Source organism: Salarias fasciatus, chromosome 12 (genome assembly GCF_902148845.1).
Source record: "Salarias fasciatus chromosome 12, fSalaFa1.1, whole genome shotgun sequence".
Lineage (NCBI taxonomy): Eukaryota > Metazoa > Chordata > Actinopteri > Blenniiformes > Blenniidae > Salarias > Salarias fasciatus.
This window is the reverse complement of record NC_043756.1, coordinates 15,644,204-15,664,731: the sequence shown is the minus strand read 5'-3', so window position 1 is coordinate 15,664,731 and position 20,528 is coordinate 15,644,204. Positions and strand designations below refer to the sequence as shown.

At 41.7% G+C, this 20,528-nt stretch overlaps 1 protein-coding gene across 1 annotated transcript in view; it reads left to right on the top strand.

Moving 5' to 3' along the window:
• The window catches only part of ntrk2a (neurotrophic tyrosine kinase, receptor, type 2a), an 82,856-nt gene extending 77,138 nt beyond the window's left edge, over nt 1-5,718 (top strand). Inside the window, exons 19-20 of the mRNA XM_030105202.1 lie at nt 3,117-3,275; nt 5,498-5,718. Of these exons, the coding sequence (XP_029961062.1) occupies nt 3,117-3,275; nt 5,498-5,683 (345 nt within the window). The 3' untranslated portion in view covers nt 5,684-5,718. The remainder of the gene's footprint in view (nt 1-3,116; nt 3,276-5,497) is intronic.
• Nucleotides 5,719-20,528: the final 14,810 nt, after the last annotated feature.

Here is a 20,528-nt window from a genome sequence, read left to right as displayed (position 1 = left end):
AGTAAGAGGAGCAAACAACGACACTATGTTAGGTTTCACCTGGCTCCGCTTTATCATTTCATATAAAACAGCATCAATCAAACATATTTTTTCCATCTTGAGGAGGTGAAAAATTGATTTGCAAGTATAGCTTTGAAATTACAATTTATAAAGCCTCCAAATAAAATCAGCTGCAAAGTGGATTAAAATGATTTAGCTTTAAAAATGCGCCAGTTTGAAGAACATCATTAAGCGACCTTATTAGCACATGTGCCTCGAGTAAGCGGCGAGCGCCAGGATTCCTTGATGTCGGGCTCACGTCATGTCAGATATTGAAAGATTTGTTATTGGATGTTGCCACGAATGCAGCTTCGCCCGTAAAACCGACCGAGTGGACGGAGGGAAGTGAGACAGAAACTCAATGAGAGTTACCGACAAGAGAGGCAGGGAATGTCTAAGCAGTTGCAGAGAATTGATCAGAGGTGGGTAGTAACAAATAACATTTCCTTCAGTAACTTTTTCAATAAATTGAAAAAGCCGGCCGTTAACATTACGTTTGACTGGAATAAATAAAAGTAATCTCTTTACTTCCTCATGTCACCCACTTAGCTCACAAGCTGGTTCGAATGCCACCAGACAGTGACTCCTAGAGGAACACCTTTCACTGATGATCCATCAGGAAAAACCTGATCACCAGCTCAGACACGAGGATCACATTATCCACAGTCCAAAACCAACTTTACTGAATAAGTAAATCACTTGTTTTTAATCTGGCCGTAGGGAATGAGGACTAATGTTTTCTTTCAAGAGAACAGCAAATTTTAATTTTCTTTTCTATTTTTATAAATTATGTGCTTTTATCGGATACGAGTAAATGAGTCTGAATAAAGTTCCAAATCCTGAAACTGTAGAGTTACACACTGATAATGCTGTTGAGTTTCTGACAGCTTGACATTTTATGGTTAAGTTGTTAAAAGACTTATTGATGCTCAACTGACTTATATGATGGCAATTTCAGTTCGTCTGAAGTGAGTGAGCTCAAAATACAATATAAGGTGTATATTTACAAAACAATATATATTTTTTAAATTTGATGAACACTATAAAGTTGTCAGATCTTGAGAAGTGAGCATTAACCTTTTGTCTGTGTGTGTGGTGTGAAAACATTCCCTCTAGGGAATGTTTCCAGACAAAGACTTCAGACTGAAGCACATCTTAATTTCCTGTTGAATTTTCTCAAAGGGGGTTTTGTGGTTGTCTGTGTTTTATCCAGACTTTAAGGTTAAATGTCTATAAAAGAGCATCAATATGTATATTTTTGTTATTACATTGTACAGCTTCACTAATAAGCAGGGATTTTGTATTAAACTTATCGTGACTGATTTATTTAAATATAATAGCAATAAAATTGTCAAAAAGATTATTGAGTGAGTGAGTGAGTGATTCTGCCCCATTTCGCAAGATAACATCAACTCTCAATATCTGGCAGTTCTTGGTGTGTTTTTGACAGTTCTGAGAAGCTTCTGTTCCAAATACGTGACACATTGCTGAATCCTGTCTGCGACTGGAAGGTTGTACTGCAGGATAGACCTCCATGATGACTGGAATATGAGCGTGGAGCCCTTTTGTCTGCTCTGTGGTGGTTTTTGAATTTCAGACAGTCTCCAAGCATGTGTGCCACTACTTTCAGAAAAAAACAGGATAACAAAATAAGGATTATAAAATGTTTATTTTGATAGAATTTCAATTTGTAATATTCATGTTTCCACCTAATCGTGAAGGGAAAAACAAGTCACTTCACAGTTTATTTCACTCCCAGTTTAATGAAATCGATAAATAATGAATGAGTACAGCCTCTGTTGTCCTTGCGTGTTAGTGTGTCGGTTATGGAAAAGGTGGTCACTTATTGTATATCCATGCCGCGGCGTTAAAAGGTCACGTCGTGATCCGCGTCGTTGGATTTAAGCCCCAGCGGCTCTCTCAGCTGAAATGAACTGTCGGCGTGTGTGAACAGTAGAAATGGCAAATGAGTCTGACAAATTAACAAGCCGAAAAGACTCTGCTCAGATTAGTACGTAATGAAACGACCAAATGTCAGTCAGAGCGACAGTGAGGTCCCGCACCGCATCGGCTCGCCCAGATTCACTGGAACGCACTTCTTCATGCTCCAAAGTTAAAGTCTAATCAAATAATTATTCAATTAATTCATCTGCAGACACATGGGACACCAGCAGCACATGCCGCAGCCTGGAGGCGCTCATAGTGAACAACAAATGCAAAGTGTGAAGATTCTGCTGGCTTACACATGAGAAGTGTTTTTTTTTTTTTTTTCGAACCTGGTCACACATTAACAATTTCTCACATTTATCCCGTAATTGTGTTTGCCGGCCAGCTGATTAGCACCTCCCTTTGTGCGCTCCGCACCCCCCTCTGTGTTCGAGGGGAATATAGGCCACTGCTGTTTCAACAGTTTACCTTTCAGCTGAAACAAAATTATCGGCGGCGGCGCGATGCAGGGGAGTCACCGGGATGATGCAATCGGCCTGGAAATACCGCCGAAATTCACTCCAGGAAACGCTCCGGGCTGCAGCGCGGCGGAGCGGAACCTCCCTTCAAATGCATTCCGGCTGATGAGTGTGTGAGACGGCGTGACCACACAGCTGCAGGATGTCACCGAATGGAGTAAAATAGAACAGAACAGGGCCGAGAGGTTTATGGTTCATGTCCAATCGGGTGCTCTTTTCAGTAGCGTTCGCAAGTTTCCCCACTGTGCGTGACTGCTTTTTCCTCACCACTCTGGTTTCTCCCACGACTTAGAAACATGCCATTGGAGATGAGCTGACTCTAAATTGTAATTAAAAGTGTTTGAAATGTTTAGTTTGTACTCTATCTTCAGCTATATTCAACTGGGATCAGATCCTGATCTCCCAGACTACCCTCAACCGGATAAAGCAGTATATGAGATTTTTAAAAAATACCAAAATGAAATAGTTTAAGTATCAGATAAACTTGAAACTATATATTGGAAGAATTATATTAAAAGCCAAATATTTTACATTTATTGATAAGCTGTAATATTTTTCGTATGTGCCTGCAAATACTGACTTTCTGCTTTTTCGTGTGTTCTGCTTTTAAAGGTCGGAGGTCACACCATGCTGCCCATCCGCTGGATGCCTCCTGAAAGCATCATGTACAGAAAGTTCACAACAGAAAGCGACGTCTGGAGTCTAGGAGTCGTCCTGTGGGAGATCTTCACCTACGGGAAACAGCCTTGGTACCAGCTCTCCAATAATGAGGTACAGCGCCGTCATTTATTATATATGGGTCTGCTTTTGTAAACACGCCAGTGGAAAGGAGATCAAAGTTAGAGAGATAAGTTTGTGAGAATAGCCGATTCGTGACAAAGTGAGCAGCAGCTTTGAGAATGTTACCTTGGAAGCACCTTCAGCTTAATAAGTGATGGCAGACAAGATGCTGCAGCTCCAAGATATGAGGAAAAAGCCCTTCGGCATGAGTAAATCTAAATATTTGATCAGTTTTGTGTGAAAGCTTCTGAGTCATCTCCTCTTATTAAACTACAGCACTTTGCGCTCACAGACTCCAAGTTGTTTATGAGTTCATGAATGTCACTGCGTCACAGTCCCGGGGTGAAAACTATTCACACGACACTTAGAGGAAAAAGCACAGCTGCTGCTAAATGTTTTTTCTGGACTGTTACGCTGCTTTGTTCCGTTTAGTTTTGTGCTTTTCCGACACACCGTTTAAAGCGCAGCAGAGAGGAAGGTGATGCTGTCAGGCTTCAGCATCAAGCTGATACAGGAGCAGGGAGGAGAATATAAAGCCCCGTTTTTCAAAAGGACTCACGGGTTTCTTGTCAGAGCTCAGACTGACTTTAGTGGTCCAGAGGCACAGCAACACATAATCCTGCCGTTTCTCTTTAGTTGTTGCTGCTGTTGTCTTAACCATAGAAATGACAGATTTGCAGCTGGGGAAAAAAAAAAAAAAGGTTTCCTCCATATTAACATAGACATGAGGCCAAGTTTCACAGATTATATCACTCAGTCTTTAGTGAATTGTTGTGTGGAGCATGTCGAGAACTGAACGTCGGCGTTATCTCATACTGGATAATGAATAGAATGAATGCTGCACAATTGCATTAAGAGTAACGTCATAACAATAGATTCTTTATTCTGAAGATTTCCTCTCAGTGTGATTTTGTAAAGAGCAGGAACAGACAGATCGCCATTTAAGACCAAAAACATAAATAAAAGGCTAAACCGAAACCATATTAAACAAAATACAAATTACCAACGCCACAAATCTGCTGAATATACAGGATTTAAACACGTAGGCTGTTATTCCAGTTAACATGACTCTGTCACGACCTTTCAACCTTCACCTTTGCCCCCGCTGCACATCCTCAACTCCAGTTACACACACATTAACCCCTCAGCTCCATCAATCCTCTGCTGTTTCACACTTCACTCACTTCCTGACCCAAATGCTCGGATGTCTTCTGCACTGGATGTGGAGTTTTCGCTCCAGATTCATATATCAAATATTTATCTGCTCGACAGTAATCAGCGTGTGTGGAGGAGGAGCGGGCCGCTGCTTTGATTGGAACAAATGAAAATTGTCTTACAGATTGAACCCTCAGCAATTTGAAGTATTGAAAGAAAATCCTCAGGTGTAACACAATCTATATTTAGTAATTTGGAAGATGTTCTGAGGGGCTTAATGAAGGAACACAGCAGGGCGCATTCAATATTCAAAGAAATTACAGAAAGCGTATTTTTTATTATGAGCCGGGATTTTCTCAATGTGTGCTAGAAAATGATATATAATAGTTTTTTAATGAGAGCTTTACTCTGCGTGCAGTAGGTAAGCCTTAATGAAAAGCCTCTGGTACAGCATATCCTCATCCTACTGAAGATGTTGAAAACTGATACAGGTGCACATTTTTTAGATTTTAATCACTATATTTGTATTGCTTTTAATCTTAAATAATAAAGAATTAAAATGGCATCAATATTGCATTTAATGTTCAATAAATCTAAAATGCAAAGAAAATTCACTTTTCTGTTGTGATGTAATTAACTGAGATGCGCTTGTGTGTTTCTAATCGATGCCTGTCGAAGCGCCAGCGTTACTGTACTGCATATGTAAATAAATCTAAGAGCAGAGAGTTCCCTCTCACACTGCTTCGGTGAAATCACATCAGATGTGAATGGGTCACTTCTCCGGTGCATAACTTTGTCACTTCAGTAAATAATTTATTCACCGTGACATTTTCACGGTGTGCCGCTGCAGCAAGGTGACGCAGGTTTCCAGAGCCGGTGCTCCATCACTGTCAGAGAAGTTTTACCGTGCACAAACTTGCGAGTTCCTTCTTGAATTGATGTGGGTGTTTTCTTTTTTTTTTTTTCTGGTTTGCTTTGTTTAGTAGCAAATGTCCAAGTCCACCGCTGCTATTGAACTTGACGTCCGTCTCTTTCTCTGTGTGACCGCTCCCGTGCAGGTGATAGAGTGTATAACCCAGGGCAGAGTTCTGCAGCGCCCCAGGACCTGTCCCAAAGAAGTGTACGACCTGATGCTGGGCTGCTGGCAGCGGGAGCCGCACATGAGACTCAACATCAAAGAAATCCACGGCCTGCTCCTCAACCTGGCCAAGGCGTCGCCCGTATACCTGGATATACTGGGGTGAACGCGGCCGGAGGACCACCGGGAGCGCTGGACGCGTGTGTCGGGATGGTTACTGTACTCAAGCGTGTGTGTGCATTTACGGTTGCATGCGTGTGTGAGTGTGTGTGTGTGTGTGTGAGAGAGAGTGAGTTAGGTTGGACATTGTGACACCTCTGACTGAAGTGTGCGAGTGTGTCGGGAGTCGCTGTACAGGATGTGAAGCTATTATCGAACTCTTAAAGGCAATCAAAAAAAATTCCTCAACTCATCCCCAGTCGTCTCTTTACTCCCGTCCAATTTCCTCCTCTTCGTCCATTTCAGCTCCTCTCCTCCTTCCTTCCCGAAGAGACACTTACAAGAGTAATTTGACTTTGGAGGAAAAAGAAAAAAAAAAGCTTCTCCCTTCTTTTTAAATGCTTTAAACTTGACTGGGGCTAAATTGATGAAACCTGATTAACAGGACGTTGAATTAACTGACTCATCCCTCGCTGAACGTCGGACAACGGGACTCATCCGAACATCCGGAGATTTCAAGGGAGGCGCAGCGAGCGAGAGGATTTCCCGAAGCTTCGATCCTTTGCATGTAAATACGAGATTGGTGAGACGTTTCAGAGGAAATGGCTCCGAGAGAGGTTGAGCCGTAAAGACACTGTGTTCCCCCTCTCGCCCGGTCGGTGCGTCCGTCTATCCGTCCGTCTGTCTTTCTGTCTGTCTCTCTGTCAGAACTGCACATCAGTGTTCAGCACTCACTCAACAAGGCGACGCCGGTGATATTTAACCTGCAGTCAATTAAATGTGACAGGACGAATGAAGAACAAAAAGGAAGGAAAAGTAAACAGAATCCTGCCTGTTGGACAAAATGAAGAGGTGTGATTAAAAAAAAAAAAAAAAAAAAAAAAAGACATTTCTGCTTCACCAATTTTGCTGATGCATAATAACAATCAGCCAGCTGAGGCTTAACTGAGAAGCTGCGGTGAATAAGTAATGGAAGAATCCTGCGTTAATCCTCTAGAACTTTAAATGTTGAAAGCCAGAATTAGAGAAGAGAAAAGCTCGGCACTGATCGACAACATCTGCCTATTCAACAGACTCATGATGTGATTTTTGCACCAATACCTGCATATTTACCACAGTTTTTCTTCAATTTTAATTTTAGTCAGGCTTGGACTGCACCATCACACAGCAATGGGTAACATGATGACTACTGCTGCTGTTCACCCCCCCCCCCCCCCCACACACACACACACACACACACACCACCATCACCACTTAAGTGACAGATGCTTCACTTGTGATGTCAAGAGCTCGTGTCGGAGGTCAATTGATTCATTTGTCTGCCGTCGAACAATCGCAAGACTGTAATGTGGAGTGGTGGGGTGGGGAAGGGGAATGGGGGGGCGGCTAACGGTTACTTAGAAAGGCCGGGTTTGGAGTGGTCACGTCACGGTCAGATGTGTGGGCGGCGGGTGCTGGAGAAGGTGTGGTTCATTTGGTCAACCCATATTAAATCATCAAGGCTCTCAGCACTCAGGCATCCTTGAAAACCACATCTGCTCTGGACGGGACAACACACACACACACACACACACACACACACACACACACACACACACACACACACACACACTGTATACCGTATCCCATCATCCCTCCATCTCCATGCACACACACCCTGACAGACACTCAGAATGGGCTGAGAAGGAAATTGAATTGTGCATGTTTTATTATTTGAGCGGTGCAGTGCTTTAGCCAGGCCCCGTCCTCTGTAATGGTGTAATGTATATTTCATTACAGCCTAATGGGCTCCATTAGCACAGTCTCCTCACAGACATTCAAGACTTATTGTTTTATGGCCATGAAGGAAGGATGGAGGGATGGGGAGGACAAGAGAGGTGAAGGAGAAGAAAACAGAGAACATGAGGGGCCTCGAACGAGAAGCAATGGAGGGGAGAAATAAGAAGGGCCGTAATAACGCATATTGGACAGAAATGGAGGGGAAGGGAGAGACTTCAGAACGGAAGCAATGGGCTAGAAAGGAGAAGACGACGGGAGCGGTGAGATTCGAGTGGGCCATTTCGAGGAAGATGGAGGAACTGGAGATAGCGGAGAAGGAGAGAGAGCGGAGAGCTTGAGGTGTGAATGTCCTCAGGGAGAAGGTGAGAGCGAACATCCATCATTACTGTGGCCTGCAGATGTTCTGTAAGCCACAACTTCAACTTCTGCGCTCCCATCACATTCCTATTGCTTCCCCTAAACCACGCACACACACACACACACACACACACCTCTTTCTATCTGCACACACATTTTACTGGCAGTCCACCAACTGCTTACACTGAAAATAAACTCAGTAGTGAACCACACATCCCCATTATTGAGAACCACCTCACTCACTCACAGCACGGCTCACATACCTTGCAGACACTCTGTATATAACAGCTCACATGCATGCAAGAGAACACATTTACGGTTTGCTTTTTACATTTTTCTGGTGCATATTTTACTCTTTACAGACGTATTACAAAGTCATAAACACTGTGGTTTCACTATTCGCTGTTTTATTTAGATGTGAGCCATCAATCTGGAATTATAAGTCTTATTTGTTGATTGACAACAGCACTTGATGGTATTGATGTTTGTGGATTTGATAATGTTTGATTTTGTTGATTTGTAGTACTATTATTTATAAATTAAGAAGCATTTTGTACATTTCTTTCTTATATCTAAAGTTGCCTTTTGCAACAACAAATGGACTGAAATTGAACACTGGTTTAGTTGAGTTTCAGCAAAACTGTAAGATAATTTTGAGTGTATATGTATTTTTACGTCAGGCTCCCTCTTAACCGTCGCCACGCCTGTCCTCGTGTACAGTGTGCTCTACAACAGGGATGGATAACGTCACCACTACAGTCTGACGAACTGAAAAACGGCTGTCGGCAGTCAGAGTATCGAACGCTGCAGCGTTCACAGTCCCGAGCGAACAAGGTCCTCAGAATCCATCCCTGCTGTACAGTTAAGTCCAGTTTGCACTGAGTGAGCACACTCAAACTATTCAGAAAAAAAAACAAACAAAACAAAAAAAACTTGCCACACAATAACTCAGTGCAATAACGGGAGGGCAGGGTGTGTGAGGGCCTGTGTGTGAGCTGGGAAAAAACTGTGAGAAACAAACGCAGCGCACGCGAACGCCTCTGATGTCAAAGGAGTAGCGTACATCGAAACAACATCTCAGCTGGCTGTGCTGTTCGTGTACCTGCTGTGTTTCCTTTAAAAAAAAAAAAACGAAAAAGAAAAAAAATCTGCATTGAGTAGGACGGTGGTGATGTTTTAACAGTTGTAAGTAGAGGCTGTGAGAGCAACGTTGGTTCTGATGAGGGTCGGTCATCCTCGTGTTGACCCCTCAGATCAAAGATATCGATCAATGATTCAAAAAAAAGGGAAAAACAACAATATGGATGGACACCGCAGACCAGGAGGGACTGACAATCACAGACTTCTCTCTTTCTCTCTCTTATTCAAGTGACCTACTGTAAAATAGATTATTCAACCAACTTTCCTCTTCTATGCTGCCTATACTGTATGTGATAGTCCTAAACTTTGGTCCTTAGAAGTGCTACTTTTTTCTTTTTTTCCTTTTTTGTAAACCTGAAGTCACAGCAAGAGGAATGAACAAAAATACATGTACAAATGTGAATAAGCTGCTGAAAGAAATAAGCATTGCTATCCGCTGTGTCCAAGACTGTGTCAGTATCTAGATTGTACTATTTTTTTCGTTCGTCTTACAAGTGGAGGGCAGAGAAATGGGAAGCTGCATGGGACTCAGAAATACGCTGAATGACATACAGCAGCGCCCCGGGGGCACACTGGTGTCTTCTCATACTCCCGGGGTGCGTTCATGTATGTGCCTTGTTATGTATGTGTGTGTGCTTGTGTGTGTGTGTTTATGTGTGTGTGGTGAAAGAAGGCTGAGTGATGCTGGAGTGAGTCAGAATGGGTCTGTGGGCCGGGTTCAGACTCCAGCCAAAATCCCAGTTCAAATGCAAAGCGATTCAACACAAGAAGCAACGACTGATTTGTTGTGGCTGTTCACTGGTCGGTATTATGGCAGCTAAGATGTATAGAATCAATCAATTACTTTATTTATGAGTCCAAAAATCAGCTTTATTCTGGATACGACTTACAAACACCTGGGTGTCACTGAGGTACATTAGCAATATCCCCCCCTAAAAAAAAGCTTTTTCGTTTGCTTATTACCTCAATTTAACATCATTTTGGGCTGAGTTTGGCCGACACACACGCCTTCTGACTCAGAAGACTGAAGCTTATTCCACATAGAGCAAATATACATTGCAACTGTGAGTGCGGTACAATCCATATCACATTTAATCCACTCTTTCTCACTCTCTCTCTCTCTCTCTCACACACACACACACACACATCCCTAAACTAATATCAGCTGAAATATCATAAAGGTCATCTTTAAGATTACCTTTGTGGTTGGATGCTTCTGGAACCCCAGTGCCCAGAAGAATGTAATTCCACAATAAATAAATAAATAAATAAAAAAACTGCTTCTCTGCAAATGAAAAAAAAAAGAAGAAAAAAATGAAACTGTGATTCGCTACATGCAGTATTGCTGTTTCTTGGTATCTTTATTTATTTTTTATTTCCGTGCTCTCTGTCTCTTGTGTTTAGGAGGTTTCATTGCTGCCACCATGGTTAAAAAAAAAGAGAGAGAATCTTGGGTGTTTTGTGGATGTTTGGATTACTAGACACATAAAAATACAACAGATGGCAAAATGCTGTGACATTTCTGCTTGAAAGGGATGTTAAATAATGACATTTCTATGCCTACAAACTGCTCTTCGAAATGTAAGAAACATCTGTATTGCAAAGCACACAAGGTAATTAAAAGCTGGAAAATGCTCTGATTGATGCAGTTAATGTTTGTCTTTGCGAGCAGGTTGTAATTTGCTGCTGAGAGGCAGAAAGTTTTGATGTCACCCATCTGTGCTCTGCTGATGAACACACACACACACACACACACACAGGCCACAGAAGGCTTCTCACACACACACACACACAGCTGAGGGGACTTGTACAGTCATGGGTTTGCGTGGTGGCAGTGATCAGAGTGAGTCATGTTGGTTAATGATGATGATGATGATGATGGTTTGAAGGTGGACCAGTCTGTCGTGATACAATGTAATTAATAAAAAGTGTTATGTCACATTGAAGTTTCTTCAAGTGCATATCTTCAAAAAAGAAAATGAAGTGTGTGTCGTGTGTACAGGTGTGTGTCAATCAAAAAAATACACCAAACTACCAGACTGGAGACTGGAAGCCATAATGGCACTTTGCGAAAAATGGAAAAAAAAAAAAAAGAAAACCTACTCCCAGCACACTCAGACCAGAGAGAGTCAGAAACAGGAATATGCTAAATTGAATTCATTGATAGAGCCGGGGTATTTGAGTGATGCTACATCTCTTCTATTCTATTAATCCCAGCATAAATCCAGAAACAACAAAAAGAGAAAAAGACACTTGGTGGGTTTGCAGATTAGGCACAGGCCGAATGCTTTTGCGGGGAATTGTAGTAGCAAATTGGACAGGAGAGTACGGCTAAGTCCCTGATGCAATTAAGCAACAGCTGAATTAATATGTTCTTTTTACACAGAGCTCTGTCTACAATTTATCTTTTAATAAAAATGTCACTGGAAAGGAAATGAGAAATGCACAAGGCGGCACAGAATTCACCTTGGTGCGAAGTGTGTGTGTGTGTGTGTGTGTGTGTGTGTGTGTGTGTGTGTGTGTGTGTGTGGTAGGAGTAGAGTACTTTGGTGTGTGAGGAATTCCTGTGGTCAGCATTTCAGCTTTATAAATAACACTTTATGCACACACACACATACGAGCACGAGTTCTAATACCTACTGTGAAACCCAGAAGCGCTGCTGCTTTATTAATGGTTTGGTTGCAGAGCATTGTAGTGGTTTGCAATCTGGCCTCATAGCGACAGTAACCAAACCAATCATATTTTATTAATCCTCCCAGGGAATTTCCTTTTCACCACATTAACCTGTCTTAATTGTAGGATGCGGTGGGAAGCCTTATGAGGACGCTCCTGGGAGCTGATGGGGGTCAAGGGTCGTGCCCAGGGACCTGCAGTGCAGGTGATCTATCTAGTATGTGGGAATTGAACCTGTGAGAATTTGTGTTGAGTTTGCATGTTCTCCCTGGACAGGAAGAAGATGTGCAGACGAGGTGAATCAATATTTCTGAAACCATTTCCATGTAGAAAGTGTCCTCTTGGAACGGGACGGTGTTTGCAGGCCGTCGTCAGCTGAACACCTCTCCGCCTCTGACATGACGCATAAATCCAGGCAGATTAAAAAGCAATAATCATTCTTCAGTGTTGAAATCTTGTTCAATGTCACAAAACCTCAGCCTTTGTCTTCAGATGGTTTTTATACATTTGGTCTTAATCAGTGCATGCATTGTTCTAGAGGAATTCATTCAGCGAGAGGACTCGAGAAGTACGACAGAGTAATTTCCTTTCATGATTTAAATTAATTAGGACTGATCTGAATGAAGTAGTGTTTTAAACAAACTAATTCACTGTAGTGTCAGGTTGTCTCTGCCATCTTCAAACAGTGCAGTGTGGAATTCACAGAGTCCAGGCTTACAGGAACACATGAACCCATTTCATATTACTCAGACGCAGAAAACATCCTCCTTCTGCCTGAGATGATATTTTGCACAATAAACTAATCGAAAAAAAATTATATTTTTGCTTACCAATCCCATGTTTCAGATGATGGTATGGCACATTTACTGAATTTCGGGTAAAACAAGCATGAAATTGCATGCATTGCCTTCGAAGGATAGACTTGAGAAACACGAGCCAACAAATGTCAAAACAGGTTTCACACTGATGCTGGAATCTCAGAGTCGCTCTCTTGTGCTTCTGCCCATCCTTTTCCTTTGTTCCCTTCTCGCAGGACGCTGCAGGCGAGAAGGGTGATGAGGATGACTGGCTCCCACCTGAGACCATTAAAGCCAGGCCTTTCTCTTGTTTGATCTTTCCCTTGTTATTCCTTGGTCATTTTCCTTTTGTTTCACCCCGACAGCACCGACACGCAGCAGTAGAATTCATACTCATATTCCAGATATTTCTGGTACCCCTGCTCCCTCGCCACTCAGTTCACCATGTGATTGCTTATCTTTACCTTTGCTCATATGCTAATCTTCTGGGTTTTCATTTTTTGAGTGGAGTCACAAAAGTCTTTCATCTTGTCTGAAAATGTAGTGAAGTTTATTTATGAAGCATTTTGCTTGTCAAAATGCTGCTAATCCAACCAATAAATTAGAATATTTATGACAATCCTTTTTCACGTGGAAAATATCATTTAGCCATTGAAAATGTCATTACAGAAGGATGACCTTGGTAACAGTTTCACTTGGCCTGAAGTGACCACAGCAGGTAAACAGAGAAAAGACATTAATCAAAACAAACACAGAAAGAGCGATCTGTTGAACGATGCCAATGGCAATAATATTAGCAGTCTTGTTCTCATCAGTAAATTTATGCTCGGGTCATACAGCACGACACAACATAGCTCAATACAATATAACACAACGTGATACATTAATACAACCTGAAATAACACAGTGCAACGCAAAGCGAGATGGTAGATGACACAAAATCATTAAAGTCCTTAAATCTCACTATGTTACAGTACACCATGATATGATACGACTCTATACAACATGAAAAGACAATTCAATGCTGCACAACATGATCCCATACGATGCAAGACGATTTGATACAATACAGCTCAGAAAGAGTGACGGTGACCATATAATCATTCCCAAACAAGAGGCCACTCAAGATATTTAAAATAATACTCAACGATGACTCATGATTTCATTTAATCAAAAGTATTACTCCACTGAAAGGAAAGGTCATTTGGATCAGAGTTTATTGATTTCATTTTAGTTCAGTTGGAACTTGGTGGAATATTATAAACAACAGGGTGTGATTTTCTGGAAGAAGGGTAGGATGCGTCCCTCTGTTGCTCTTTGTGCACTGAACAAAAATAAATATGCAGCACTTTTGTTTTGGCTGCCATTTCTCATGAGCTGAACTCCAAGTGTGGCAGATCAAAATGCTGATTAGACAGCAGGATTATTGCATAGCTCATGAAAAATTGAAGCAAATACAAAAGCATTGCATTTATTTTTTTGTTTGGTATATAACACAATATCGCCATAACCAAAGAAAAAAGACTTCCCAGAGCTCACTGAACATGCTTCATTGGGCATGAAATAATCTGTCATCTACAGTCAATGAGAAAAAAAAATAACGGAATCATCTCAGGAGTTAAACAACTATATAAAAAAAAATATGCATAATGATCTGAAATACTCAAAATATTTCTGACAAGTTTTTAAATGCGTTCATCTCAATAACACAGACACTAGTTCAACATACATTTGTGGGCAGATGAGAAGTGGTGCTCCAGCGTCTGTAACTGCACAATGTGAGATCACTGCATACGGCATGAACAACAAAGTGCTCTGTGCAGAGAGCCAATAAATTAAACAGGTGCTTAATAATGTCTTTAAAAACAACAAAAGACAGACATTTTTAATGCTTTCCCCTAATACAGGACAGGATGTGGAAAAAAAAGATGTTTCATCTTCATGTCATACAAAATGACTCCACACACTCCACAGTAAACCCGGCATGACAGGAAAACACGACACAGTGGCTTCCAGCACGATGCTCTGTGTGATTTATTCCCCTCAGTTCTGCTGCTGTTTCTGCCAAAACTATGCACTTCTTAAAAGTGTAAGCATTTCCAAATAGTTAAAAGGTATTTTCAAGAAGAAAAAAAAACCCACATCTGGACAACAGACATTTGTGGAGTAAATATCTCATCACAGAACCGCTGAAAAGTGTCCAGCACATTTAAACGATATCAAATGTCTCTCTCTATCTCAGTGTCAGAGAAAGCCTCGTCAATAAAGGGGTCAATGTCTGAAAAGGTGACCCGTCACTCTGAGAACGTCTCCCTGCCTTCCAGCCACTTGAAACAACATTCACTGGGCCAGAGCTTCCACTCTCTACCAGGCCTGCTGTGTCGTCATGCAGCTGGTAACTACTGCCTGGGCTGTAATACTATACTATTAACCAATGCCTCGTCCCAGAATATGTGAAAGCAGCAGGGTGGAACAACTGTTGCTCGGCGGAAATCCATCATTAGCACAGAAAACACTGGCTGAGAGACGCAGCAGAACAATGGCCTCAGCTGAGACAAAGAGGAGGCGCTGGCGCAACAACGTAGACCAATTAGAGAGTTTTAAGGCGACGACAAGCATTCATTAGTGGTTAATCGTTTGTCATCGTTGCACCTGCAAGATGACGTAATGTTAACCACAGGGAGGAGAGTTTATTTGGACGTGTTCTCCCTCACATCTGCATCTGTACCGACTGAGCGAGATATTCATGCAGGTTCACTGCTGCAGAAACCAACGCAGAATCTTTTAAATGAAGCTTTCTTCCCTCTGAAAGAAAGATATGTTTCTTTTAATCGAAATGAACTGAAAATAACTCAAATGATCTTCGTACTTAGCGTTTTGAGAAAGGGCAAGGTGGGATGTTTCTGCAGTTTTTTTAAATGCAAATATTTTCAAACCGCCAGTTCACAATTTTTAATCAGTCTCACAGAGAAATGAAATGAATGTGTCTTTCCGTGCATTTATGTTCTTGTCATTGAGGCAAACAAATGGAAAATGTCAGGATACTGAGAACAAGTTTGATTGCATGCAATAGAGAAGTGTCTGCAGAGTCCGTGCTGCACAGAGAGCTAAAAACTGGAATAGAGGGGCAACTTCTTATAGCCAGCCTGGAGAAGTATGAAAACATCTATGTGCACGAGCGTGCACGTCTTCCTAATATGGATATGGTTCTGCGGTTTGCAGGTGCAAGGAGTCACAAGCCCGTCCTTGGTCCTTTCTTATCAGGCACTGTGCGAACAATTTCAAGTGTGTATAAATGAAATTTACACATCAATGAAACTCAACAAAAAAAAGAAACTTGCAGGATACAAGAATAGAGAACATTACAAAGTATAAAATAAAATGTCTTATAAAAGAATAAGATAATAATTTCCGCCACATACTCTTTCCATTTCGCCAAAAGATTTGTGAGGGGGAACCAGTTTGATTGAATTAAATTCATTTGCTTATGACCGACACAAAACCAGCGAGCAAACTGCTAACGAGAAACAAGAAACCGAGCTGCATAAAATGAGATCTACACTCTGTTCCCTTGTCTTCTGCAGCTTTTCATCCCGCAGCCTGAAAGAACATCTCGATACACAAACAGAGCTCAGATCAATGCGGATCCCTCACAAATGCGATCTCTGTATCCAGACTCAGGCAGCCGTCCTGCTCCACAACAAAGCCATAAACACACGGTTGTCCAGACAGATGATATTGGAAATTTTTACTAATGGAAACTTACCGTATTGATCAAACATTTTTCAGTCCCACTAATTTAAAGAATACATTTATATAAAACTTCAAAAAAGTTCAACTATAAAACACAATTATAAAACATCCCTTTGATGAAAACAAATCAGAAAGCTTTCCTTAATAAATCTCACATTGTTAAATTTCAGGTTGAACTATCTCACCACGCTAAATATAAAACGGCATTATCTAAAAACTAAAATCTCAGTCAGAAATAATGAGCCTCTTTTTTTTCCCACCAGCCCTTGAAAACAAAATTAAATAAAGGTGTTGAAGCCATGGATTTTTGATTTAGATGTTTCATAATTCAAATATTGTCAGTTTTGCAGGTACTTTTTTTTTCATGAAAGTCAAAACTGAAAAGAAGAGGCAGCCTGGCCAGTGAGAATAGCGTGACATTTCCCTGTTGGCTTGTATTTTTATGAAAGTAGCCTTCATTGTATGACCAGCCACCACATTTCCTCATCGGCCTCATCGTGCACGCACACACACACACACACCTGAAAGCAGAGCAAATCCAAAACGCATACAGGGAAAATATGCAAACTCACACTTGTTATCAGACAGGAGTTCAAACTGCGACTGCAGCTCTGCCCTCAGCAGGGGCAAAACACCCCAAATACCCAGTTTTCATTTTCGATCATTCCAGTTCCGTTGACCACTTAATGGAAAAATGAGCTTCCTTGAGTATTTACTCGCCTACATCTGACTCAGGGACGAAACACAACAAATGCTGATCTATATACAGTTACTGACACACATGTCACACATGTCATCTGATTATAAATCCTATGAGTTGTATGAGTGTTTGCTGTCCTGCTATGTGCTTCGTTTTGGGATTTTTTTTTTTTTTTTTTTTTCTGGACTGCCAGTGAAGAAGCTCTGATCACATTCTCTGTAAGAAAACAAATTTCTGTTAGATAACAAATAATAGATCTCTAGAGGTAAAGAGATCCCGAATGGCTTCTCAGAGGTTACCCAACATGCTTCATTAAGCCTAAAGTAATCTCTTTTCAGCCATCAGTGGTACAAAAATAACTGCAGAATGAAATAATGATGAAAATAAAGCCTCTTCTGCATAGGAAATTAAATTAAATTAGGGTCTCTTTTCAAGTTTGAGAGTCTGATGAAGTCCACTTTATTAGACAATGAGACATACAGTATCTGCCAAGTTTTGCACATGGAGCACTTCTGCTGGTATAAAATTCTACTCTTTCAGGGGGGTTGATTTCAGGTTCCCTACCAGTTAGCTATTCGAAGTAAATTGTCTTTTTCATAGTTTCATTATTTAATAATGATGGTAAATTAGGTGGCTGAAAAACAACAAGAAGCAGCAGCTCAATTAACAGATAAATGGATTAGATACAAACATGAAGCCGTGTGCAGAAGCAGACATGGTGATGAACACTTTTGCACATCTCTCAAATATTTTCCAATTACAAAAACAAAAGTAGCCTCGAAGATTCTTCCCAGAGAACACGATGGAAATTGTTGAGAAAGAGGACAAACTTATGAACGGGAGTCATTCTTCATCTTCTGTCTCCTTCTGATGCAGCATGAGTTTCCTGTTCCACCGAAACGGAACAGCCAGTGGCTTTATCAAGATTTATGAGCTAAATCATCATTGGAAATATAAGACACTTGTTGGGGCAGGAGGGGGAGATGGGCGTGGGAGGAGAGCCGGGGAGGTTGGTGGGGGGGGGGGGGGCGTATGGGGGCTGGAAAAGAGGATACAAAGTGAGAAGAGAATAACAGCAGCACTGAAAAGAAGAAGAACCCAGATAGCAGCATTTTGGTCTAACAACAGATGTCTAAGATGTCTAGACTTGATCCAACAAACTAACTCCACTCCTATCTGTTCTGCTGCTGCTGTTTTCCTCTCACAGCGTGCTAACATCCCAGCAGAACGCTGTTATCAAGTGAAACTCTCTCAAAACAAACAGAAAGGCAGCAGCGATAAAAAAAAAAAAAAAGCTAAATGGACTGAAGACAAATGGAAAAAAGAAGAGAATCTTAAAGACCATCAGACTCTGACGCCGTTACTTTAGAAGACCACTGCTGATGATGATGATGCACTCGTTTCTTTCCTCAACAAAACAGCGATGATTTGGCTTTGACACCTTTAAGTAATCAATAAAAATAAGAAGACGAAGGATCTGTATTTATGTAGTATTGATGTAGCACCGTTCAGAACACAGTGAATTCAAAAACAGAAGCAATGTGAAAGTTGCATTTTTGCATAGAATCAATCTGGATTGATGTGCTTATTTGAATTTTTCTAAACATTATGAGATGAAGTGAATTCATTCCACATGGAGCCACAGTCTCAGGTCATTTCTTATATGTATCTCTGATCTTTTTGGTTTCTCTAGTTTTCCACGAACACGTTTGTTGTTCTATCCACATATCAGACATACATAATTATCCCTCCAGGATGGAGGATGTCACTCATGACGCTCAACCATTCAGGGGAGACTCAAAGTCGAGCCGTTTATCCTTCAATGTCAAGAGGAGCCCGCTGAAGTGGTCCAGGCAGCTGATTAAGCTGCACCTCGGTCACATCCCATTAAAGGTCTACCAGGCATGTCCAGCTGGGAGAAGGCCTCAAGGTCGGAGCAGCTGCAGAGATTTATGCCTCTTGTTTGCTTTGGGGGTCTTCCAGAACAGCGAGGGGAAGTTGTGTGTGGGAAAGGGGTGTCTGGAGAGCGTCATGAAAGCAAATCAGTCTGTCCACACTGAGTGACTCTCTCTATCAGGGCAGCGGTGGCCGAGTGGTTAGAGAGGTAGATCTAGCATCAGACATTTGTAGGTTTGAATCCTCAAATCTGACTGGTTAGTACCGTGTTCCATCTTTTGTTGTGATTTTTTAATCTGAGTGCAGCTCGTCATCATACAGCAAAAAAATCTAAATCCCAATTTCTTGATCAACAGAGTGAACACCTTCAAAACAAATCAAAACTTGAAGCTTTTTGGGATCAATCAAAAGGTGACATGTTTGTAACAAGGTGGTGCATCACTGGCTTCACACTCATTTGAGCGAGATTGGAGTTATTGTGTTTCTGACAATGTGAAACCTGTACAGGCAGGTGGAGATGAAGACATGGCTTCATGGAGATTTGTGCAATATGTGCTCAAACCGACCGTGCATTCACTCAGTTTATGACCAGCACAACTCTCAGCGTTTACGGCGGTACGGACAGAAATGCTATTGAATTTTTAAATGGACCCTCGTAGATTGAGACAGTTTTTTATTTGGTTTGTTTATTTGCTGCTGGCCGGATAAAATGCTGAGATGAGTCCAGTGCTCGTTTCAGCTGGAGAAAGCCAAACGTCACTGCCGGTGTGATCACAGCACCAACAAGACAAGGGTGTCCACTCCCGCCTGAAGCATCACACACAGTTAAAAATGTCAAGTTATTTTTAGCATAAACAGCAGTTGTTCAGAGTCAGGTACAGCTGATGCTCCAATTTCAATCGATACAGCTGCCGACACAGGTAATGGCTTCAATTTACTCGCACTATGCTCGCAATAACACATAGTTTCAGGCTTGAAGTCTATTTTCCTTCAACGCGCGTGTGTGTGTGTGTGTGTGTGTGTGTGTGTGCGTGCGTGCGTGCGTGCGTGCGTGCGTGTGTGTTTTGTTTATTTAGGTCTCCGCACTTTGATAATGACCCAATGACCTCCTCTGTAAAGACATGCCGAGCACTAGTGCTGCTGGTGCTCTGCTAACATGCAGACAGTTAAGTTTCTGGGTTTTTTTTTTCCAATTTTTTTCAAGTCCAAATGAAGCTCAATGTGAAAAGTCATCTTTTTTTCTCATTCAGTGAAGTTGTTTGCCAACCTGCTTTCTCTAAAATAATATTTTTATCTGTGAGTCTGTTTCCTTGTGAGTAAAGAGTGTCTTTGTGATTTCTACGAGTAAGTGCGTGTACGCCTACGGGCTTCGCTAGTGGCACGCCTCCAGCTCTGTCCAATCCACTGAGACCAACAAAGCTCGACACACCAATCTCCGACGCGCGATGGTGCAGCGCCACGCCCCTCACCGAGAGTACATAACCTCGGACAGCGCTACAGCAAACCCTTCTTCTGACATCAGTAAAGCAAGGGAAGCAGACAGCTGGGCCAGCAGGTAGGCGGGCACGCACTTACTCGTAGAACTGGAGTTACATCCAGTAACTACTAATTCTACTTCGTAAGTGCTTAGCCCGCCTACGGGCTTCGCTAGTGGTACTCACCAAGGCGAAGGCCGTAGGTCGATGAAATTTCTCCCAGCTGGCCTGCTGATGGGATTGGTGTGTAAGATGGAAGTACACAAGCCGTACGTCCAGAA